Here is a 25,532-nt window from a genome sequence, read left to right on the forward strand (position 1 = left end):
CTGTGGAATCTGTCAGGATAAACAAGACTTCAATAAAATTTTAAAAAAATTAAAAAGAAACAGCAAAAAAAAAACCCTCCAACCCCAATAGTTTTATTTACAGTTCACTCTTGATATATGGGTGAAACATGGCCTACAGGTCCTCATATGCATTCTTTTACTGAAAGTGGAGGTCGCTCAAATCAAGAAGGAGCATAGCTCTCACAGGTCTCTCCATGTAAAATATGAGGGCAATGGATCCTCAACTGAGCAAAATTGCTTGTAGAAGTTGATAATTTTGTTCAAATCTGAGTATCTAAATTCCAAATGTTATTTCATGCTGTTTGTGCTCTCTCTTTTTACTGCCACTCGCAGGTAGAAGTTCAATGGTGAGTGACCCTCACCAATGCAGTAATGACATAAACTAGCTTGACTGAATTTGTAAACAACCTGGGGATTAGTAAATAACCAGGATGGCACATCTGTTAGTGAAAGAGATTGTGTGCAGTCAATGACATTTCAGTCTCAGTGATCTCTTTAAATAATTATTCCTGATAGGTGTATGTTTCTAGTGGGATTAACTCTGGCCTTAAATTTGTTTTCTTTGGACTTTCAGTGATTTGAGTATTATTGCACATGCCAAATATGAACCATGCATTGCAAAGGCTTGTGGTGGTTATGGATAGTAACATCAGAATTTTGAAAATTATCAAGAAAGTTGCTGTTTTAACATTCACTATGGGTCTGATATTCAGAAGTGCTGATGACCCACAAATCCCACTGAAGTCAATGGGAGCTGCAGGTGCTGATCACCTTTTAAAATCAGGCCATATATCCTTTCTAGACAAAATGTAAATTCCATTTAAATTAATAGACTAGATAACCTTGTTGCTTATTTTTTTTCAGAAATTCCACTTATTGATTAAAGTACTTTTGTCTTGTTCAATTTCATCAAAACCTTCCATATGTAATTTTTTAATTTTGCCTTTGTTTCCTTTCTTCTCCTTCTCTTACAGCTCTGGAGGTCTATTATGGCTTCCAAGAATCACCTGAATACCTTTATTGTTATTAACAGCTGTGCAAACTGTCTCTGCTGGGTCAGCCAAAATACATAATACCTCTCTGTAGATTCTGTATCAGCTTTATCCATCCTCCTTCTCTTGCTTTATTTTGATCACATATTTTGTAAACCTTCATACATCAGCCATCCCTCATGTTACTTCACTAACAAAATATGTAACTTTCAAATCCAATTTATGTATGTCCCTATAATTTGTATTGTTGGTTTTATTTTCCTTCTTTGCTTTAACTTCTTGTTATCTTCTATGATGTTAATTGGTAGACTCAAAACAAGAGAGCAGATATTTGAAGCTAGACAAATGTGTCAGCATTATGTTAGCAATAGTTCAATTATTAGAGAAGCTGCAGTGAATGAGGTATTGGTTTTTCATTGGTAGACAATAGCTTTTCTAGCAGATTTCATTTATATCAAAACTGCCTAGAAATTAGTATATTATCATCTTTTTTTGTTTGATAAATAGCTGCTTTTTTTCCTTCTCAATAAGAGTGTAGTAGTAATTATGATTTTTTTGTTCATTTTAGGGGTAATTATCGCTTATGCTTCTTAAACATACACTATGCATATTAACTAAAATATGATGGTAAATAGAGAAAATGATACTAGTAATGAAAGACAATTTGTTGTGCTCCTTTTTAAAAACTGGTTTCTGGATTTGATTTTTATCAAAATCTGACTAAATTTTTTATCCAGTAACAGTCCAGGAACAATTGAACATTCTGGCTTGTTTTGTTCACATGAGCCCACCATAAAAACAAGAAGTCAACTCCCCTCTTGCAGGGATACATGAAAAATGATGATTTTGACAACTTTAGCTCCATGGTTAACGTACACAAGTCTATTCCACAGGGCGTCATTACTTCTGGTCAGTGGAATGTTCTGTATATATGTGGAAAACAGTTTCTACCAAACCATGATTTCTCCTGAGAATCTGTACATTCTTTGGTTTGATCACAGCCAGGATAAAGGCAGCTAACACTGTTTTAGCAGCATGTCCTAAATTGAGGGGAGGAGGGACTACTGCCAGTTTTGTGGCTAGCCAGATTTTGTCCAATGACTACAGCACAAACAACACAGAATAATTGTCTCCGACATAAATTATATCAAAATGTTTGATAAATGATGTTGTGCAATGGAATGGCATTTGCTTACGATACCATTGTTTGGCTTAGAGCAGACCTAATGTGTATTTCAACTGGTCAGAAATCATTGTAGCTATAGAAATACAATTGTTTAGGTAGATATTGTACTTCTGTGGCTACGATGGTTTCCAGGTTGGTAACTTATGTTTTGTGTGTAAGTTTTACTAGTGAATAATGCACAAGCACTTGCTAATCTAATTATTTGGCATGGATGCCATGGTAAATACAAGGAGTAATATTTGTGGCAAAGGAGTATATAAGACAAAAGTTTTGCAGGGCATTGGTTACTCAGGTGGAACAGTGCTACTTGATAACCACCTAAACATTATTAAAAAGTATACACTAATACCATGACACTAACTGTAGTTTACAGGATAAAAAATAAATAAATTACAGCATAAAAATTTAGAGAACAATATTTTCTTTGTTGTGAGAGTGTGAAAATTTTGTTCTTTGAGTTTCCTGTTTTCTGTGATGCCACATTGGAAGTGTGGCTAGAATGAGTAACCGAGTGGGGAAGGTGATTAATCATTCATTAGGGTATAACTGCTGAGGTTAGATATAGTGTCTCAAGAAAGTTTTAAATGTCTTCAGTGAAGGGATAATTTGGCCCATCATCACTTAAACCTATAATAGGGTGGCTTGCCCCTTAAGGGCTAGGAGGGCTGTAGCTAACTAACCTTGATTACAGAATGAGGCATACTTGAGTTGAATCAGGTAATTCAGCCCTGAAGCAGGAAGTTGCAGTGAAGTGGGGAGAGCCCAGAAAGCTGTGGTGGAGTCTGCAGAGACTGAAGAAAGCTGAGGCACAGAGGTCTGGGATGATACATATACACTTCTAAAAAAACCAGGCAGACTCATGCAACAAGTCTCAGAGCCTGGGTTAACTGACTAAGCTTGTGCTGAAATATGGTGAAGGGGGTAGGTCTCAGAGCCCATGTAGGAATGTCTGTTCTGCTATTTTTTATCCCGTAGCGCAAGCCAAATCAGTTGTCCCACACTGTAAGACTTCCTGCTGGCGTTCCCAGCCCTCCCCCCATTCCCGGAAAGACTCTTTCCAAGTGGGGGAGAGACTGCCAAGGTCCCAGGCAGGAAGATCTGGGAGAAGAAAGAAAAATCTTGGGATGTGTGGACTTATGAATGGACTTTGTTTTGGGGTTTTGAGTTTTATTAATAAAACCCAGTCTTCACAGAGGGCTGCTTTTGACCAAGACAAAGCCTGACGGGAAATTTTATTAGAACAGTCCAAGAGGGGAAAATGAGGCAGGCTACCTGTAGCTTACTCTAGGCCATAAGAGGGCGTAGTGGAGGCGGCCAGCTCAGTTACAAAGCCTTTCTCTGTTTTCCAGAGTGTTCACTGAGGATGTATGGCTCCTGTCTAACTAGATTTGCTTTTAAAACCAGTGATGTTAATATTGACATAAAATTTCCCTCCAAGGTGAGTAGTATCTTGTCAAACTAAAAAAAGTAAATAACCTGCACTTTATATCTGCTCCATTGTCTGTATCTTCCACTAAGGCTAATTGTTGTAATAGCAAATAGTCTATAGTTTGAACGTTATTTGGTATTTTAATATATTGTCAGTAGGGCTGTCAATCGCAGTTAACTCACGTGATTAACTCAAAAAAATTAATCACGATTAAAAAAATTAATCATGATTAATCGCAGTTTTAATTGCATTGTTAAACAATAGAATACCAATTGAAATGTATTAAATTTTTGGAATGTTTTTCTACATTTTAAAATACATTGATTTGACTTACAACACAGAATACAAAGTATACGTTGCTCACTTTATAGTATTATTTTTATTACAAATATTTGTACTGTAAAAATGATAAAAGAAATAGTATTTTTCAGTTCACCTCATACAAGTACTGTAGTGCAATCCCTTTATCGTGAAAGTGCAACTTACAAATGTAGATTTTTTTTTTTTGTTACAACTGCACTCAAAAACAAAACAATGTAAAACTTTAGAGCCTACAAGTCCACTCAGTCCTACTTCTTGCTCAGCTAAGACAAACAAGCTTGTTTACATTTACAGGAGATAATGCTGCCCACTTCTTATTTACAGTGTCACCTGAAAGTTAGAACAGACGTTCTCATGGCACCTTTGTAGCCAGCATTGCAACGTATTTATGCGCCAGATATGGTAAACATTTATATGTGCCTTCATGCTTCCGCCACCATGCCAGAGGACATGCTTCCATGCTGATGGCACTCGTTAAAAAAAATAGTGCTTTAACTAAATTTGTGACTGAACTCACTGGGGGAGAATTGTATGTCTCCTGCTCTATTTTACCCACATTCTGCCATGTATTTCATGTTATAGCAGTCTTGGATGATGACCCAGCACATGTTGTTCTTTTTAAGAACACTTTCACTGCAGATTTCACAAAACACAAGGAAGGTACCAATGTGAGATTTCTAAAGGTAGCTACAGCACTCAACCCAAGGTTTAAAACTCTGAAGTGCCTTCCAAAATCTGAGAGGGAGGAGGTGTGGAGCAAGCTTTCAGAAGTCTTAAAAGAGCAATTCGCCGAAGTGGAAACTGCAGATCCCAAACCATTTGTCAAGGCTGATTCCCCATTCTGGCATTTTGAGTGCAGAAGGTGGGGGCCTGCAAGGATTCTAAAAATTAATACTGGCCACTCCAGGCTTTTATTAAACTCCCAAGGTTACAGCTTTTCTCTGACCTTGGATGGGTAGATGCTGCCACCACCCAAGTGCAAAACCCCTTTGAGGATCTAGGAAGGTGCACTTGGGAATTCCTTCCTGTTAGGGTACCCTCAAGCCCCTTCACCCACCCACCCCCCTCCGGAGAAGAGCTGAGAAAGAAAACAAAGGAAATGAGCTGTTGCCACCAGCTAGTTAAACAACATGCGCACAAACCTCTTAGGACACAAAAATCCAATCCTGTTTTTAAAAAAGGTAAATTTTTATTAAAAACAAAAAGAAAGAAAATACATCTGGACACTCAGGCTATTGCTAGATTTAAAAAACGAACACAAAGATTAATCATCAAGAATAACTTTCTTGAGGTCCAACTTAAAGGTTACAAGCGAAACAAAATCATTTGGCGTTAGCACAGAGGAGTCTACAAGAAATAAAGAAATAAAAAGAGAGAAACCTAATCGTGTCTTCCTAGACATTTCCTGATCTACTTACATATCTGGGATTTCAAATGAGTAGGTTCTAGGTATGATACTGATGATTTTTCATACCTGGCCCATACAGCATAACTGCACCTTGTCTGCTTCTCCCTGAGAACAACAACAGACAGACAAAAGGGGAGTCTTGTTTCAATTTTTAGAAGTTCTGCCTTCCCATTGGCTCTTTTGGCCAGGTGCCCACTCACTTCCTTTTACCTATGCATTGCAGTGAGACTTTTAACCCTTTACAGGTAAAACAAGTAGAGAACAGCTGCTAAGAGGGATTTTATAGCTAACTGGCTGACTGGGTCCATAAAAGGGAGCTGTCCCCTCCCCTCCGCCCCCTGCCTTTCATTTATCACACCACCAAAAAAGAAAATCAGCCTTCTGTTGGTGGCATCTGACTCAGGTGATGAAAATGAACATGCATCGGTCCGTACTGCTTTGGATCGTTATTGAGCAGAACCCGTTATCAGCATGGACACAAGTCTTTTGAAATGGTGGTTGAAGCATGAGGGGACATATGAATCTTTAGCACATCTGGCACGTAAATATCTTGTGACGTCGGCTACAACAGTGCCATGCAAACACCTGTTCTCACTTTCAGGTGACATTGTAAACAAGAAGCGGGCAGCTTTATCTCCTGCAAATGTAAACAAACTTGTTTGTCTGAACAATTGGCTGAACAAGAAGTAGGATTCAGTGGACTTGTACCCTCTAAAGTTTTATATTGTTTTATTTTTGAATGAAGATTTTTTTTTTGCACATAATTTTACATTTGTAAGTTCAGCTTTCTTGATAAAGAGATTGCACTACAGTACTTATATTAGGTGAATTGAAAAATACTATTTCTTTTGTTTTTACAGTGCAAATATTTGTAATAAAATAAATATAAAGTGAGCACTGGAACTTTGTATTGTATGCTGTAATTGAAATCAATATATATGAAAATGTAGAAAACAGCCAAAATCTTTAAATATATGGTATTCTGTTATTGTTTAGAGCGTGATTAATTATGATTAATTTTTTTAATCGCTTGACAGCCCTAATTGTAAGTCAAATTGACAAAAGTTTTATCATTTTGCATCATTTCAAGAAAATTACATCTATGTGGTAGCTTTAATTTCAGTTTTTTGCAGCTTTATGTGGGCTACTTGCCGTTTCGTTTTCTATTCTGTTGAATCTGTTTCTAAGCATTAGAGATTAAATGCAAATAGTTTACCCCAGATAAGTTGTGTATCTTTATGTGCAGGATGCCCAAATAGTAAGTGTTGAAAAGTCACTAAACACTCAAACTTGATGGAAAGTTGTATTAAAATTGCCATAATATTTCCTTTGATATTCTACTCAGCTCCTTGTTGCTGTCACATCTCAGATATCACAAATACCAAAAACTCCTCCAGAATAATGGAGCTGTCCCTTAGGAGGCTAAGGTTATTGGTGCATTTTTATAATACATGGGGTGATCATCTTTAACTTAATACAAAAGTAATGTAAGAAACAAAACATATAATTAAAACAAACAAACAAAAACCAACACCCTCAAAACATACTCAAAAACCTTACTACTGTGGGCCCTTTTGGGCTGACTGTGTTGTTCCAGTGAAGTTCATGACATCTGTGTTGGTACTTTGGGGTGCAGTATTGCATTCTGAGGTGTTTCAGCAATTAGGATCAGCTGGAGCTATACTGGGATACCTTTTAAAGCAAATATATGCTCAGTACCCCATGTCTGTTGTTGGTTGGGTCTCTGAGCACATAAAAATAATTTTTAACTCATTTTTGTTAAAATTATTTCCAGTTCACCTTTAAAATATTGTTTTGAAAAGTATATTAGGTTTCTGGAAAATAAGATTTTTTTCCATGTATAAAAATGTGTTACTTTAACAAAATTCATTAAGTAAACCAAAGTTCATGATACATATTTATTTGACGAGCTCAAGAGCTACTCCTGAGGGCATTCTGCTCCAAAAAAAATAAAAAATTCTGTGCCAAAAAATTAAAATTCTGCACATATTTTAAAATTCTGCAAAATATTGCAAATGTTATTTGTCAAATAAATGTAGAGGCTCCAGCATGGCATTGTGGAGCACAGGCTACTGGCTTCACAGAGGTGGGAGATCACTGTGCAGCTTTCCCCCCTCTTCCATTCCCCCCCCCCCCCCTTCCTCGGACATGGTCTCAGGGGTGAGGCTGCACCCAACCCTGACAGTGCTAGGTCTGGACTTGCCCCAGAAACACCCCAGGGCACTGCCCCTCCATACCAGGTGTGGGAGGCAGGCTCAGCAAGGCAGGATCCAGATATGGAGGGGCTTAGTGTGTGTGGGAATCCAGGTGTGAGTTGAGAGGGCTCTGTGTGGGGCAGTCTGGGTGCAGGCGGCTCAATGGGGGATTTGGGTGCGGAGGGGCGCTGGATGCACAGGGGCTTGGGGGTTTCTGGGTGCAGTAGTAATGGAACTCTGCAGGGGGGTCCAGGTGAAGATGGTTGGGGCTCAGCGTGTGGGGGTGGGTCTGGGTGTGCAGAACAGAGCTCGGCAGGGGGGTCTGGGTGTGGGTGTCTCAGTGGGGAGGTCCAGATGCTTGATGAGTGGGGATCAGTGGAGTGGGGATCCAGGTGCAACTGGTTGGGGGGCTCGGTGGGATGGGGATCTGGGTGTGGGTGGCTCGTCGGGAGTGGGGCTCATTGGGGAGGGTATGGGTATAAGGGGGTCTGGATGCAAGGGGGTTGGGTGGATGGGGTAGCAGCTCCCTGTAGAGGGATCTCTCCCCCTGCAGCTGAGGAGGGATGAGTGCAAGAAGCAGGGGGGTGGGATGAGGAAGGGGGAGTTTGCATAGCTTCCTGCACCTGGGGGAGAAATCTGGAGGTGGATTTGACCCGGCCCTGTGCAGGGGAAGAGTAAGTCCTGTCCTCCCCAGTCCAGCCCGGACTAGCCGCTGAGCTCGGTGCAGGGTAGGAGCCACCAGCTGGGTTTTCCCCAGTCCTGCTTCCTGCCCCACAGTGATTTACCTCTCTGCTGGCTGCCCTGGGCCCCTGAAACATACGCTGGGGAGGGTTGCATGGCTGCTCTTGTGTCCTTTCTTTGCTTCCCCGTCAGAAAGTCATTTTTCTATGGGGAAGCAAAGAAGTCTTTGGGGGATATAAAGTCTGTGCATGCGCAGTGGCACAGAATTCCCCCAGGAGTAAAGATCCAACACTCACAGCTGAACATATGCCATATCAGAGGATTCAGATTTCAACGTCGGTACTTAAGGATTCAAATTATTTTTTAATGTATAGATTGAGCAGATGGGTTTACCAGAAGAGTTCATAGAATATAACTTGAAAGTGAAAGATGTCTGAATTATTTATTAGTGCCCATTTTCATGGAGTAGATGAATATATTTAACATTTTTCATAAATATCAGTAGATGAATACAATGAATTATTGTAGGAAAATTGACAATAAACATTATATATTTAAATTGTACACCTTAAATGGCGTTAAACTAATTATAAAATTCAGTAACTCAGTTTCTGAATAAAATAACCCTGTCCTAATTTTGTTTGGTCCTCATTTTTAGATGAGTCACCCGGATGTTCTGATACAGGTGCTTGACATTTTAAAAACCTGTGGTGAGTTAACTTCTTTATCTGTAATTAACGCTTTGCTTATTTAATTGCTTTTTGTACTAACGTTGCTGGGAAAAATACAACAAAAAGCACACAGAATATTTGAATTACAAAAAGGATAGAGATTTTATGTTTTACTGTAGCCTTTTTCAATCAGTTTAATGCTAGTGAATGGTGCTAGACTGACACTGACTGCTTCTTGGAGCCAGCTACTCCTGGAAACCACAAGGGAAGAGACAATTCTCAGTTTAGTTCTATGTGGAGCACAGGATCTGGTCCAAGAGGTGAATATAGCTGAACTGATTAGTAATAGTGACTATAATGTAATTAAATTTAACATCTTTGTGGAGGGAAAATACCAAAGAAGCCCTAGACAATAGCTTTTAACTTCAAGAAGGAAATTACAAGAAAAGTCACAAGGGTGAAATGCCTGCAAGCCACGTAGAAACTTTTAAAAAACACCATAAAAGAGGCTCAAATTAAATGTATACCCCAAATAAAATAATAAGAGGACCAAAAAATGCCACAAAGGCTAGACAACAGAGTAAAAGAGGCAGTTAAAGGAAAAAAGGCATGCCTTAAAAATTGTAAGTCACGTTACACTGAGGAGAATAGAAAGGAGCATAAACTCTGGTAAGTCAAGTATTGAAGTGTAATTAGGCAGGCCAAAAATAAATTGAAGAACAACTAGCAAAAGACACAAAAACTAACAGCAAAACATTTTTTAAGTACATCAGAATTAGGAAGCCTGCGAAACAATCAGTGGAGCCACTGGATAATTGAGGTGCTAATGGAGCACTAAAGGAAGACTAGGCCATTGTGGAGAAACTAAATGAATTCTTTACATCAGTCTTCATTGTAGAGGATGTGAGGGAGATTCCCACACCTGAGCCATTCTTTTTAGGTGACAAATTTGAAGGACTGTCCTGGATTGGGGTGTCAGTAGAGGAGGTTTTGGAACAAATTGATGAACAGTAATAAGTCATCAGGACGAGATAGTATTCACCCAAGAGTTCTGAAGGAACTCAAATATAAAGTTGCAGGACTACTATTTGTGGTATGTAACCTGTCATTTAAATCAGCTTCTGTACCAGATGATTGGAGGATAGGTAATAAATGACACATTTTTTAAAAAGGCCCCAGAGGCGATCCTGGCAATTACAGGCCAATAAGCATAACTTCAGTACCAAGCAAATTGATTGAAACTAGAATAAAGAACAGAATAACCAGATACATAGATGAACACGATTTGTTGGAGAAGAGTCAGCATGGCTTTTGTAAAGGGAAATCATGCTTCACCAATCTATTAGAATTCTTTGACTGGGTCAACAAATATGTGAACAAGGGTGATCCAGTAGATATAGTGTACTTGGACTTTCAGAAAGCCTTTGACAAGGCCGTACACCAAACGCTCTTAAGCAAAGTAAGCAGTCATGGGATAAGATAAAGGGATCCTCTCCTGGATCAATAACTGGTTAAAAGATAGGAAACAAAGGGTACAAATAAATGGTCAATTTTCAGAATTGAGAGAGGTAAATAGCAGGATCACCCAGGGATCTGTACTGGGACCAGTGCTGTTCAGCATATTCACAAATGATCTGTAAAAAGGGGTAAGCAGTGAGGTGGCAAAATTTGGCGATGATACAAAATTACTCATGATAGTTATGTCCAAAGCAGACCGTGAAGAGTTAAAAAGAGATCTCAGAAGAATCTCAGGTGGTTATGAGATTGTTATAGGCAGCCTTGGTGTGGTTGATATGTCCACAAGCTCAGTGGCCAGGATTGTCACAATGAGATGGACCTCATGGCTCCAAGCACTGGGCAAGGTATCATGCAAAGTACAGGCTACTGTAGAGGACCTGTCCTTTGAGGGATTAGAGCTCTTCAGCCAGAGAACAGACTAAGGCCTACACTCCCTTAGTGACTTAAGGGCCACACTGTGATCCCTGGGAATCTACACACTGGCTCTCTATAGAAGACTATGCAAGCACCAGCCCCAGCAAAGAGAGGACTGGTTCTTACATCTGGAGTTGAGAGAAGCAACACAGAAAGAAGACCAGATGCTTCAGGGGATTCCCATCTTGCCCCTCCTTGGCAAGCCTCTTGGAGGCAGCAGCTTTAACAGGAGTGTCGAAGCATACCTAAAGACATTCAGAGCCTTCTCTCACTTTCAGGAACCACCTTGCTGCTTTCCCCGGGACTATGTGGCCATCACAGCTTATAATGGGCATTAGTCATCATTGCCCAAAGCTACCCTTTACATTTCCATTCTTTACCCACCCTGCTCTATTCCTCAAACGTTTGCAGGGATCCTTCTCACAAGAGCCTATTATAAACAGAAATGGCCTCATTGCGTTGTCTAGGAGGCATAGAAGAGATACTACACCCAATTTTTCCTTATCCCAAAGAAGAAAGGTGGTTTTTGTCCTATCCTAGCCCTGCGGAGACTGAATGTGTATATACACCACCTCAGATTCAGGATGGTAATGCTTGTCTGCATTTCTCAAGACTGATGAGTGTTTCTTGACATCTGGGATATGTACTTCCACGTAGCCATCCATCCGTCTGACAGGCAATACCTAAGATGCGTGGTAGGGCCCACTCATTACTAGTATGAGGTACTGCCATGTGGACTCTATGGAACCAAGAGTCTTTATGAAGTGCCTAGTGATAGTAGCGGCACATCTCAGCAGGAAGGGCATTCATATCTACTCTTACCTGGACAATTGGCTGAAGCAGTGCAGATCCCAGGTTGAGGTGGCAGCAAGCCTGGAATGGACACTTTGTTCTTTCAGTTGGGCCTCCTGGTAAATTAAACAAAATCATCTTACTGTATTGCAGGCAATAGAGTGCAAAAGAGCCATAATTGACTCCGGGTTTCAGTATAGTCACTAGTGGTTGGGATAGAATCAAACCTGTCTATGATGGGTCAGACATGTCTGGGGTGCTAGGCCATATACCAGTATGGATGTATGTGATGACACTTGCCAGACTTCATTTCTGCCCATTCCAAATCTGTCTCAGATTGGTTTGTTCCCTGGCAAAACACCAGATGTACGAGAAGATCATGGTTCTGTCTCACATCATCACAGAACTCAGATGGTAGAAGAAACCCACAAATGTGTGCAGTGGGTTCCCTCCCCTACTACAAGGACTCTAATCACAGATGTGTCAGGAACAGGCTTGGGGAGCCCACCCGGACCATCTTAAGATCCAAGGGGCTTGGCCCCTAGAAAATATGGTGCTTCACATCAATGCCCTGGAGCTCAGAGCCATCACACTAACTTGTATGCCCTTCCTACCTGTTTTCCAAAACGCCACAGTGCATATAGTGATGGACAACATGTCAACAATGCACTATATAAACAAGTAAGGTGGTTCACACTTGTTCCTCCTAGTTCTAGAAACTATGAAGCTCTGGACACAGTGCCAGCACCACGGGATAACCCCAATGGTTCTTCATCTCGTGGGAGTCAGCAACAACCTGGCAGTCAGTCTGTTATCACACATGAGCGTACGTTGAGGAAATCCATAGAGCTGATATTCTTGCATTGGGGGAACCATCTGATAGGCCTGTTTGCCCCCAATGGCAATGCAAAGAGCCAGAACTTTTGTTCCAAAGGGGTTGTAAACCTGGGGTAGTTACTGGATGTCTTCCTTCTGCAAGGATCTCATGGTGTTCTGTATGCCTTTTCACCAATTTCCCCTCATCCCCAGGGTAACTTCCAAAATCACAAGACAAAGCCACGATTAGTCTAATAATCTGCACTAGCAAGTTGTGGCTGACAGAACTAATACACATGTCCATTCAGACACTGATCGAGCTCCCAGACTGCCCAAAAGTGATCTCACAGCACCACAGCTAGATACTCCACCCAGATCCGAAGTCACTGCAACTGTCAGTGTGGCTGTTGGCTGGCTGAGTACCATAGATAGAGACTGCTCCCTACAGGTCCAGGAAGTCCTAATAGAGAGCAGGAAAACATAAACAAGAAATATGGGCAGCTCAAAAGGTTCTGGACCTGATCCAGGCCTGTGACGAAGTGGGACTGTTCTTAATGTTTCCTCCGAATATTGTGGGGGTGCCTCAGTTTCCCCTATGCAGTTCTTAAGTATCTAGGTGGTGGGGTAAGGGTGTGTGATCATTGCAGAGCCCTAGAGGGCAGGTGTGTGCAGGAGTCTGGACACAGAGAATGGCCGACACCCTGTTTCCTGGCAACAGATGGCCTGGGCCCTTCCCCCCTGCAAGGTGAGAGCTAAAGGGTTGGAGAACAAAGGAATCAGGTGACCTCCTGGCCCGGGAAAGGAACAAAGCCCAGAGGAGGAGGGGCTGGAAAGAGGCAGTTTGGGGCTGGCTGGGACATGGAGTGAAGGGCAGACGTGGTTGTCTGGCTCACTGCCCCCCCAAAATGGACCCAGCTGAGGGGTCCTGTTCTCTGCACCTGCAAGCTCTGTTTTAGACCATGTTCCTGTCATCTAATAAACCTCTGTTTTACTGGCTGGCTGAGAGTCCCGTCTGACTGCGAAGTTGGGGTGCAGGACCCTCTGGCTTCCCCAGGAGCCCCGCCTAAGCGGACTCGCTGTGGGAAGCGCACGGAGGGGCAGAGGATGCTGAATGCTCCGAAGTCAGACCCAGGAAGGTGGAAGCTGTGTGAGCTTTGTGCCCTGGAGACAGGCTGCTCACCGGAAGGCGACTGCCCCAGAGTCCTGACTGGCTTCATGGGGAGCAGTTCCAGAGTATCGCCATTGGACTCCGTGACAAGACCTTAATACCAAAGACCCTCAACTACCTATCACAATTAAAACAGGCTGGCCTTTTGTTCAGTTCTGTTAAGGGCCATCTTGTAGCAATTTTGGCTTACGGTCTGCCTCTAAAGTCATGCTCCCTCCTCCCCCTACCCGCCCCCACCTGATGGTATCAAAGTTCCTCAAAGGGCTATTCCATACTTACTCACTGGTCAGAGAGTTAACCAGTTTAGATACACCTAGACATATTAGACTCATTTCAATAGTGCTTAAGCAGCCTGTGCTGCCTGTTTGAAGTATGTCCAATTTCCGGAATTTGTAGGGCAGCAATGTGGAGCTCAGTCTACACATTTCCAAGACGCTGTTCTTTGGTAGAGGTTCCAACATTGGATGCTCATTTTCACAGGCCTGTTCTGGAATTATTGTTTAAGTAAGACTTCTCTGATCCACATCCTAGCAAACAGGTAACTGCTTGTTTGTCACCAAGAGTGGAATCCATGTGGACCATCACTCAAAGAAGAAAGAACGATTACTTACCTTACAGTAACTGTGGTTCTTAAAGATGTATTGTCCATTTGGATTCCATGCTCCAACCTCCTTTCCCGCTACTCTAGAGTCCTACTCCTTTGGGGTTCTGTATTGGCAAAGGAACTGAGGGATGTGTAGGCTTCCTGAGCCCTTTATGCCATTGGGTGAGGGGCTAGGAGGATATTGAAGGTGCAGATGCAGCCCCAGCGGACATTGCTGGCAAAAAAGAATCTGATGCATGAGGAGCATGTGCACCAAGAATGTAGTCCATGTGAACAATACATTTCAAAGAACCATAGTTACTGTAACCTTTCCTCCTTACTGAATGTACTATAGTGGTGGTGAGAATCCAAAGTGATCAGAAAATATTTAGACATATGGCACCTGCAACTTAAATGTACTTAATTTGAATCTAGCAGCTAAAAGAAACAATTAGGGAGAACTATGCAAGACTTTTATAGCTAACATTTTTGTCTTCTCTTCCTTGTTTAGCTTTTTACTCAGATGTGGAGTCAGATTTCCATGCCAAAGTTCCTGTTGTCTTTTGCAGAGATGTTAAAAGGTGTGTTTAAGAGTTCAAAAGGATCCTTAACAATATATCAACATTTATTCTGCTTATTTATACCTCCTGGCAGCTGGTTGCTTGCACTCCCAGCAATAAATGTCAATGTAATATTCATGCTAACAGTAGAAAGGGTAGCCCAGAAAGAGAGGTTGGCTTCATCCTCTCACTTGAACTAGCCCTGATTCACCAAGGACACCAGTTGAGAGAATCTGGTCATGTCCCTTCTGGATGGAGTTAAATAAGGAAAAGGGAAAGTCATTCTCAGGGGATACTTAAAATTTATACCAACCATTTAATCCAAGGATCTCAAAGCATTTCACAAATTTAAGCCTCACTACCCACATGAGAGGCTGAAAAGGGGAGACGGCAGATAACTTCATCAACTAGTGAAATGCAGCCACCTCAATAAAATTTAGCTGCTGTTTAATGGTGTACAGCACCACTATATGACAGTTTAGGATAGGAAGTATTTGGTTGAACCCAGGAGAGTCCCTGGCTACTCTTTGGGGCAGGAACTATTGCTTCCTTTGTGTGTGGATGTTGCTAGCACATTATAGGTACCAACACAATGCAAATAATAATTTAGGGAGACAGAATGAAGTTTCTTGAGAGAAGATTTAGCTGGTACATCCCAGCTCTTACATTAAAAAATAAACACATAGCATAGACCTTATACGAGTGGGCTGGCTCTGGTTTTTATATTTAATCTGAAAAAGTCAAGGCCCTTTTACCGTTTGGTGTAGTAAAAAAAAAAAAAAAATCTGAGAGAAGATAAATCAAGATAATACAAAGAGAAACCAAAAAAGTGCACTTCAGAGATGATAATCAAGGCCCTAGTTTACCATATATTTTATATTTAAAGTACTAGCTTTTCCAAGTTTCCTTTGATTTGGCACTCCTCCCGCTCCTGCAGATTCACTTTCTCCACAAGGGCAACAAATACTAACCCATCTCAGTCAAATGTCCACTCTGTACCCAATATCATTTAATGTCAAGTGAACAATGGGGAAGGAAATAGGAGGAGGAGACAAGATACACAGGAAGTTTAAGTGACTTGCATAAGGTTACATAGTTAATCAGTGGCAGAGTTGAGCATAGGAAAAAAAATGATCTATGACATTTTTCATTGTTATAGCTGGAAGGGATTTTTGTGAGTTCCAAATCCAACTCCTGCAGTAATGAAAATCTAACTCAGTTTGATAGGTATCATGTTGCTTGCTAAAATGGTCACTTTCATTCATGAGGTGTGTTCTGGTATTTGCTTTCAGTATGCTGGGAGTGGCAATCTTTCAAACTTTGTCTGCTTACTTGTAGTTAAAATTATGAACTTAAACTGGTTTCTTATTTCTCTCTTAATGACAGTGGTTTAACTTGTAAAGTGAGTGCTAGAAATGATGTGGCCTGTCTTACAACTGACTTGCTGGCTGCACTTGGCAAACTGGAACCTGTCCTTGCTCCCTTGGTGTTGGCTTTCCGCTACTGGGCTAGAGTAAGTTAATACAAATAAAGACCGCTTAAACATGTCTGTTCTCCCCTTGAGGATTGCACATAAAATATAATACAGCAACGAATGTGTTATGGGAGTAAACTTCCTGTGACACAGACACCAGCATGTAATTTGTAATACAGTAGTATCAAAGTTTCTTATGAATTTTTTCTTTTTTTGCTAAATCAAAATGTTCTATAGTCAAATGTAGCATCCATCTCTCCTGTAAACTGTGTCCCCAAGTTCTTCAGCATTTATATCCCACAGTTACAGAAAGAAATGTTAGGATAGGGAGAGAGGAATGGAGAGGTATGGAAGGGTGAAAAATACTTTCTTCTGAGACTTAAGGCAGAGCCGTATTTGAGGCTGAGATGGAGAGCTGACAGGAGGAGCTGCAGAGGAGGAGGCACTCTTTCATCAACAGGGACAAGATTTTGTTGAAGGAAAAGAGGGAGTAGAGAGGTGCAAGATGAGTAGAGGGAATACAAAGACAAGGTCCATGAAGCAGGCTACAGTAAGCTTAAGGAGGGTAGTTCTGAACTGGATTCTGAAATACAAGAAGTGTAACAGACTTAGCTGTATGTAAAAGGGTTATAAACCTTTGTGAGTTCTAGTGAACTGTCTCTGGAATGATTTATTAATATCATCAGAACCTGGAAGTAGATTGCAGCTCTATGTGCATAGTCTTGTACATGGTTACAATAGATAGTTTTTTAAAAAAACCCGATGACTCTGAATTCTCTTTTCTGTTCTGTATTGTGAGTTGAAGTGTATGCAGTGGCATGTAATGCAGAATATGTCCACTTTGTGTCTAGAGGCAAGTATATGCCGCCTTTTTGACATCTGCGGAGAGATGTTTTATATTAAATTGCTTGCAGACTCCCAGTGGTGCAACTAAGTTTAAGGAACTTGTGTTGCTAAAATTCCTAGCTAGATTCCTGAAAAAGTCTAACTTGTAAAAGTCATGAAATCTTCCCAGGTTGCAGTACACTAGTGACTCATGAAGAGTTTTCCAGTGGAACTTGGCCAAAGATCTACTGGGTAAGATTTTGTGCTCTGCCAGCACTGAACTCTTACAGCCCAGAGGGAGGAGAGAGCTAAGGTATCTTTAAGTCACTTTTGTACTCTCCTGATCCTGGGCTACTCTGGGGTCTAGATGGGGCCTGTCAAAGTTATGGATGATGTCCAAGGCTGCCCTCTTGGCTGTGATACTGGCCAGAATCTCTGCAGTGCTGCAGCCCTGCCCCCATCCACACCCTTGGCATGCCCCCTACTCCAGGGCTTGCAAGGAGATTGCTGAATGGCTGTCTTATGGCTGTTGTCCACCGTGCCTGTGCAGGGGAATTCTCCCCTAGTCAGAACTGGGGCTTATAGGGCCCTGTACAAGGCATGACTTCTCCCCTGCTTGCAAAGACACACTGCCACACCCACAATCTCCTTTTAGCAGTTTTATTATTCAAACTTAAACAATTCCTCACTCAACCTTCACATCTTGGGCACTCCCCGCTTCCCCTCTCAGCGGACTGTGGTAGTCCTGCTGCTCCTGCTTCCTGCGGCTTCCTGCCTCTTTCTCAGTTCTATTATCACAGCCAGTCCTCCTGTATTGGAGCATCCTCTAACCATTTATAGCCCAGGTGCAGCCCCTACCCCCTTAATGTGCCCAACTAGGAGTACCTGCTGTGGCACAGGGGCTAGCCTCCCTCTGACATGCCCCCTTACACTGCTCTGGCCCTTTTATCTGATGTAAAGGGGCCAGAGAGGGGGTGAGGATCTCACCCTTCATTTATATTATACACACTGCTAAAATTGCCACTATATCATTGGCTCTGTTCTGGCCTCCATAACATTATGAAGCAGACCAACTAGCAAACATTGGACGTCTTATCACCCTCAGTACAGTTTCAACAGGTGCAGGGCTCTGCAGATCCTCATTCTAGGACTGGGAACTTTCCCAGAATTCATCCCAAGAAAGCAAGCATCATTTGCCAAACCCACCACTCATCAAAATCAAGGCAGTTTTAAAAAATGAGCTCATGTCAGGCTGCCAGCAAAACAATTGTACAAGTTTTTGTCTCCATCTCCCACTGGGTCATCTAGAGATACCATTGTTGAGTATAAGAATTGAGCTGTATCAGCCGTATAAAGTATACTTCAGATGTCAAATCCTTTTATAATTCAGGTTTGGGGTCACTATTAAGCAATATTTGACTTTAAATGACTTGACTTTATTGAAAAGTGCGTTCCATTATATAGTATTATTAATATTATTGATATTTTTGTGAAGAGGCTTTCATAAATCGATTAGTGCCATACAATACATAAGACCATAACATTACAAACTAGAAAAGAGAACTGTTTGAAGTCTGACTTCAAAGATACTGAAAAACCTCTTGAGCTCACATGGAAAAGCATCTTATCAGCATAGATCTTGAGCTCACATGGAAAAGCATCTTATCAGCATAGAGCCAGATATGAAGAATACCTGGCGATTGCACAGTAGCAGGTTCTCTTTACCAAAAACATAAATCCCTGGCAGAAGCATAAATGTGAGCCACAACTGTGGAGTTATAATAGAATCAATGAGTGTAATCATAAATAATAATAATAATAATAGTAAAGTTGAAGAACTTTACAAATGATTAGAGTTTACATTTTATCCTCTGGCCAATGTATATCTACTGTAACTTTCTGAATAATGCTGTAACATGGGAGTTGCAAGGTGTGGAAAAAAGTAGGTGAGGTGCTGTGTTCTGAATGGATTGTGAGTGAGAAGTAGATAACACAGAAAACATCTATATAAAAGTTTACCATTTCCTTAGATTTTGAGATGAAAGACTTTCTAGTTAGCGTTAGCATATATTCCATATTCCTTTTGAACTTTTCTAATGGCTCGTTTATATTATGTATTATATAATTAAAATGCTAAAATCTTATCAGAAAACTATAGCTGTCTTATCTTTTTGTAGTTGTGCCATATTGACTGCCAGGCAGAAGGTGGGATTCCCTCATATTCTTTTGCCTTAATGGTGATATTTTTTCTTCAACAAAGAAAACCACCCATTTTACCATCCTATTTAGGCACTTGGGTAAGTTCTTTTTGACAATATAATAATCCTACTCTTGCAATATTTTTAAGGGGCAGTGCTACACGGTTATTTTACAGATCATAAAATGTGTCATATGAGATTGAATAGTCTAAATCGGGGATCTCAGACTCAAATCACAATGAGGGCCACATGAGGACTAGTACATTGGCCCGAGGGCCACATCATTGAAACCTTTTCATACAACGATACAAAAGTATAGTCAAAAATGAAAAAAATGAAGAGTAATATAGTATGCTATTAAAAGTCAGTGTATTAACTTTTTAAAAACTGTAATGCGAAAAGTCAGTGCTAATTTTGACAGTCATTTCATTTTTGGCCACTTAGCTGGCAGCATTTTGCATCAACCAGAGCATCAATATTAGGTTTGATATCCTGAGATGAAACCAGTCTCAGTGTTGCTTGCAAATGTTCATCAGTGAGCCTTGACCTTAACACAGATTTGTTAATCTTCATGGATTTGTTAATCTTCATGTTCACATATATATGTATTTCCAAACATTGCCATTACCCTTGCGGAAGCAGAGGGAGCTGTCATGGGGACTGATGGGCCAAGAGCCATTGGCCGTGAGCATGCGCTGAACCTCACAGATGGCAGCTGGCAGCACTTTTCAGCCTCAGGTCACAGCCCAGAACAGCAAGGGGCTGGGACGCAGGTTTTGAATCCCCCCTCCTCCCTTGGGTCATCTCTCTGTTAGAACTTCCTTTGTGTGGAGCTGAGATGCCTTCTCCTCCTACTGAGACCAATGGGATCTCAGGGTGCTTAGCACCTTTCAGAACAGGCTTTGATAGAACGTGCATTGCAACAAAGCCCTGAAGTCAAGGGGAATGACAGGTATGATTCAAATCATGCGACAGATGCCCAAATAAACAACCCCCTCTCCCAGACTGCTCCAAGTTAATTCCCTCTCCTCTCCGCCCCCTTGGTCTTCCTGTGCATCCTGGCTACTGTGTATCTCTGCTAGACTGTAAGTTGTTTGAGGTCTTACCAAGCACATTGCTGGCACCTAATGAAAAGAGGAGTGTTACCGTAGCAACAAGAGGTATCTAGCGACACTTCAGTACAAGCCCCACCCCTGCTCCGCCTCTTCCCACCCCTTCCCCAAATCCCTGCCCCCGCCTCTTCCTTGCCTCCTTCCCTGAGCACGCCGCATCATCGCTCCTTCCCCCTCCCTCCTGGAAAGTCCTAAGTGCCGCCAAATAGCTCTTTGGTGACGGGAAGCGCTGGGAGGTAGGCGGAGGAGCAGGGATGCGGCGCTTTCTGGGGGGACGGGTGAGGAGGGGAGGGCGGGGGGGGAGGGACAGAGAGGGGGAGTCGGTGCCTATGGCGGGCTGCAGGAAATAACTCCGCGGGCTGCGTGTTTGAGACCCCTGCTCCAAATAAAGACCTTAGCACATTTTTCTTTGTGTGGTTGACTTGTGCCTGTTGCTTCTGAGGAAAGTGAAAGACTCTCATAATACACGTGGACAATTGTGCAATTCTGTGCTTTGGGTCAGGGAGAAGGAATTTATTTTTTAACTCAGTTGACACACTGAGATGTGATTACCCTTTTGTTACCATGCATAACCAGCATTAGCAGTGTTGGTGAAATTATCTTTTTTAGGCCCTGAAATTGCCATTTCTGTGTTTTGGCCCAAGTATGGTATGTGACATACAATCTTGTTCTCAGAAATCCTTTAACTGTATTTAGATTGAAGGCTTTGATTTAAAGAGGGCAGATGACTACCCACTGAGAGGTATAGAAGAGGAGAAGTTTGTAAGATGGGAATACAAGCCACCAAATAATGGAGCGGGGAAAAACTCAAGTGGTGTAGACGGCAAAGCTAAAGCTGAACAGCAGAAAGGTGGTAAGAAGTCAACAAGCTCAGAAACGGACAACCAAAGTAATGCAAAGGAGAAACATGGCAAAGTGAGTCATTGTTTATCTGAATGGAGACCACATCTGCTGTCTGATCTTTAAACTTTTTATTTAAAAAAAAAAAACTTAGAAAAATACTGGCATTTTCATTTCTTACTGCAACTAAACATTCATGTTTGTTTCAGTCTCCCTTAGCATTTGAAAAACCCCACCAAATATCCCTGGGGCAACTGTGGTTAGAACTGTTGAAGTTTTACACACTGGAATTTGCTTTGGAGGAATATGTCATCAGTATACGGGTACAAGAACTCTTAACCAGAGAGAACAAAAACTGGCCTAAAAGGCGAATAGCCATTGAAGGTGTGGTAATGTTCTTTCTACCAAGTCTACAGGCATTATGCTTTATTCTCTGGATTTTACTTACCTAACATTTATTTCTAGTACTTGGACAAGAAATTGCATTGGATGTAAATGGAGAGGAAAGTACCAATTTAGCTGGCAAATGTACAAAAGTTAAACAGGCTACTTGAGGATGTGTCATCTGCCCAGCACAGCAGTATGAGTACAATGACTCCTGAAATGTGGATGGAGCACCATTTCCCCCCAGCCCTTTTCTCCTTCCATTCCGTCTCTGCAGTACTGTTCCTTTTCTCCTTGAACCATCTCCATCTATTTCATTCCCCATTATCTACACTTTTCTCCACCCATTCTTCCTTCCCATTTGTTCTGGGGTTGTGGGAACATTACCTCTGCAAGATCCCATACCACTGGGTCTTCTGGTTGCCTCTGATCATCAGTTTATTTCCCCTGCTTCTGACATATAGGCAGAGCAGAGAGGAGAGCATTGACTGGAGTGAATGGAACCAGCTTAGTGGAGTAAAAGCTCCCATGGGCCATATTCCCATACTGGGAAGCTGACTGTCAGCATAGTGGAATGATGAGTATGTCCTGGAAAATATATTAAAAACTAGATGTCTGACCATAAGTAATACATTTGGGAGCCTTGAGGCAGAATAAATTTGATGGTGATACCTTATGTGGTGATGGGAGAAAGAATAATTCCCTTTCTTTGCCTAAGTTTTATCCATTTCCATTTGGAAAACATTAATCTTTTATTTATTATTTTTTTAAAAAGTAAACAGTATTGGTTCAGAAAGATCAGCAAATAACATACCAGAACTCTGTTGTCAGTGGTGATAGGAAAGTGAGGAAGTGGGGGAAAAAGGTTGGGAAAGAAGGTAAGCTCAGTTTTTATAAGAGATGGAAATAGTGAGACAGCCAGGAGGGAGGTGTAGGAGAGATGGCTAGATACGAGAAACTGGACAAAAGGGGTGGAGGATGAAAGTAGGAGGTAGATTGGTTAGTTATCAGCTTAGAAATGGTAGTGCCTGAGATCTCATAAAGCACATAGAGGGAAAAGGAATGGACCAAGTAGAGAATCTTAAAGAATGCCAACAGAAAAGAGGAGAATGGGAATCAGCAAAGGGATGCTGAGGAGGAATCCGCGAGGTATGAGGAGAACAGGAAGAGAACAGTGTTAGGGAAGGTAGAGAGAATAGTAATGAAATGTGTCAAAGGAAGGAGACAAAGTGAAATAGGATTTGAAAATATTTCCTCTGACATTGCTAAAAGGAGGTTTGTTAATGACCTTGGTGACGGAGGTGTTGGTAAGATGGATATCTGTATTGGACATGATCAAAGAAATGTTGGGGAGGGGAAGTTAAGTCTGTGTGAATAAACTTTGAGTTTTGGAGATGAGAATCCAACCTAGTCATCATCCTGGAAACTGAAGTCCCTAAGGGTATGTATGTCTACACTGCAAAGAAAAACCTGCAGCACCGCGTCTCAGAGCTTAGGCTCTGACCAGAGCTGGAACATCTACGTTGCTATTTTTAGCCCATCAGTGTGAGCCCTGTGAGCCCAAGGAAGTGACCTGGGCTTTGAGACTTGGTGCAGCATGTCTTTTATTGCAGTGTAGACATATCCTGAGATTAGAGTAAGGAACTGAATAGAGTCAAAGAGTATCTGAACCATGAGAAAAAAGGGAAAGTGTGTCAAGATAATGATCAAATAGTGGTTATTCTAAGAGGGAGGGATTATATTCTTTTAACAATGTTTTCAGCTAAATTCCATTTGATGAATTTTTAGTACAGGAGTTGATGTAAGAGGAAGAAGCAACCCACCTTGATACTTAAGATCTGAGGTGGAATTATCAGTAATTGCAATTATGAAGGTCCTCTTTTGACTTGTAAACCACAAATTTGATCTGGAAGTTACAAGGAGAGACTAAATATGAAACTCTATGAGATCATTTTAAATAGTCACTTTCCTGACTGTTGCTTCACTTTTAAATAAATTATTTATCAAATTAAATCAATGAAAAAACTCAAAGAAGGAGAAAATATTGGGCAGAGTTGCCCGAAGATTGATTGTAATGTCTGGATATTTATTTTACTTTGAAGTTTAGGAATCAGCCGTAATGTGGGATTTTTTTAACAAAGCAGAAAGGGTACACAATTTTTCATTAATTAAATCAGACGTTTACAGTAAATATATGGTGATTATACAGGAAAATCTAAAGACTCTCTTGGGATCCAGATCCTTAAATGGTACTTAAGAACAATATATGTCTATGAGCTATTTATTCCATTATATCCTTCAGCCTTGTAATGAAAACAGTCAGGTACCAGAATGAAATGAAGAAGAGGATGTATAGCATGATAAATATAGTTCTGGACTATATTATAGGGTTCTGTAATTTGAAATACAAAATACTAATAATTTATGCATTTGAAATACATTATTGTGTAAGTATTACTTAATGTAAAGTAGTAAATTACTACTTGAATTGTCTTTTTCTAGATCCTTTTGCACTAAAGAGGAATGTTGCACGAAGCCTAAATAGCCAGATGGTGTTTGAGTACATCCTGGAGCGGTTCAGGACAGCGTATAAATATTTTGCATGTCCACAAACTAAAGATGGGATTAAATCCAAATCAGATACCAAGCAAAAAGAAAAGGAAAAAATTAGCAGCAAGAAATCTGCAAAATCTGGAGAACCTGTAGCCAACTGTTGCCTTTCACAGGGAGAAAACATTTTAGAGAAACAGAACGCAGGAAATGGATGTAGTATACAAGAATATGAACTTAAATGTAATGAAATGGAATCTACATCCAGGAAATGTGTTTCTGAGAACACAGACAGTTTGTTAGTAAATAAAACAGATGCATTGGACTCCAATTATGATGAAGACAGAGAGGAAACAGTATCTCTTATTTCTAAAGAATGCTGTGAATTAAAGCAAAAATCACTCAAAGAGAAAGATGATCTAGAGCTTTCAGAAATTTGTCTAACTAAAGACAAGCTAAGTCACCATTGTAATTGCAGTGAACGTTGGTTCCATGACCCAAATTCTGTTAATGAATTTGTTGGTGTTGAAAGTGGACAGAGTTCAGTAATGGAGTGTTCACAGAAGAATAAGTGCACTAGCACATCAGCTACCTCGCACAACTGCAAAGCAATGGTAGATGTTTGTAACCTTAAAGATGAAGATAAACTCTCCAGAGAAGAAATGCATTATGTGTTTGATAAATTCATTTTGACTTCTGGAAAGGTAAGATGCATTTTAAAGATATGTAAGTGATGGGGTTATTTCACTCCCATATCAATAAAAGATACAGTTGGCTGCAAAGTATCTCCTTTCACTTCCTGTTAGAACTGTATTCCTGCTTCCAAACTGTTAGACTGCTAGGTGGGAGAATTGTTTAGTAGTTATTCCATTCTCTGTCATGGATTACTACTTTCCCTGTTTCAAATACTTGTTCCCTCAGCACAGATGAATGTATTGTTAGGGGGCTGAAATAAGTTAACATGTCAGGGTATCACCATGGTTTGAGAGGAGTTACAACATAGCTTTACCAGCACCTCGACCCATTTACATATGGTACAAAGAGATGTATAATTATCTTGGTTATATAATGTGATGTTCCTCACTGTGTCAGATTAGAGAAGTATAGGCTATTTTCTAACTTTCATTACTTTTCCACAGTTGGGAAGTGCAGTGCAGTCGCTCTCCATAGAAGAGAATGAAAGAAAGATGGATAGCCCATCTTTTTTGGGACCTGATATTTTTTGTTTTTTTTGTTTTTTATTTTTGTTCATTTGTAAGAAGGCAAATTATTATGTTGAATAAAACTTATTGATAGTAGTTTTATATCATTTTCCAGTTTTCAAAGGATTGTAAAAACATTACTTAATTTGACCCTAGCTAAATGCACCAGAC

At 40.8% G+C, this 25,532-nt stretch overlaps 1 protein-coding gene across 9 annotated transcripts in view; it reads left to right on the top strand.

Moving 5' to 3' along the window:
• Positions 1 to 25,532, top strand: part of TUT4 (terminal uridylyl transferase 4) — a 74,677-nt gene that overhangs the window by 20,704 nt on the left and 28,441 nt on the right. For all 9 annotated transcript variants that reach the window (XM_043553128.1, XM_037906684.2, XM_037906689.2 and 6 more), the window contains 8 exons: positions 3,549 to 3,637; positions 8,913 to 8,964; positions 14,728 to 14,797; positions 16,163 to 16,289; positions 19,253 to 19,372; positions 21,082 to 21,300; positions 21,435 to 21,609; positions 24,112 to 24,863. In XM_043553128.1, the coding sequence (XP_043409063.1) occupies positions 3,549 to 3,637; positions 8,913 to 8,964; positions 14,728 to 14,797; positions 16,163 to 16,289; positions 19,253 to 19,372; positions 21,082 to 21,300; positions 21,435 to 21,609; positions 24,112 to 24,863 (1,604 nt within the window). The remainder of the gene's footprint in view (positions 1 to 3,548; positions 3,638 to 8,912; positions 8,965 to 14,727; positions 14,798 to 16,162; positions 16,290 to 19,252; positions 19,373 to 21,081; positions 21,301 to 21,434; positions 21,610 to 24,111; positions 24,864 to 25,532) is intronic.

The sequence above is a fragment of the Chelonia mydas genome, chromosome 8 (assembly GCF_015237465.2).
Source record: "Chelonia mydas isolate rCheMyd1 chromosome 8, rCheMyd1.pri.v2, whole genome shotgun sequence".
NCBI classification, from domain to species: Eukaryota; Metazoa; Chordata; order Testudines; family Cheloniidae; genus Chelonia; species Chelonia mydas.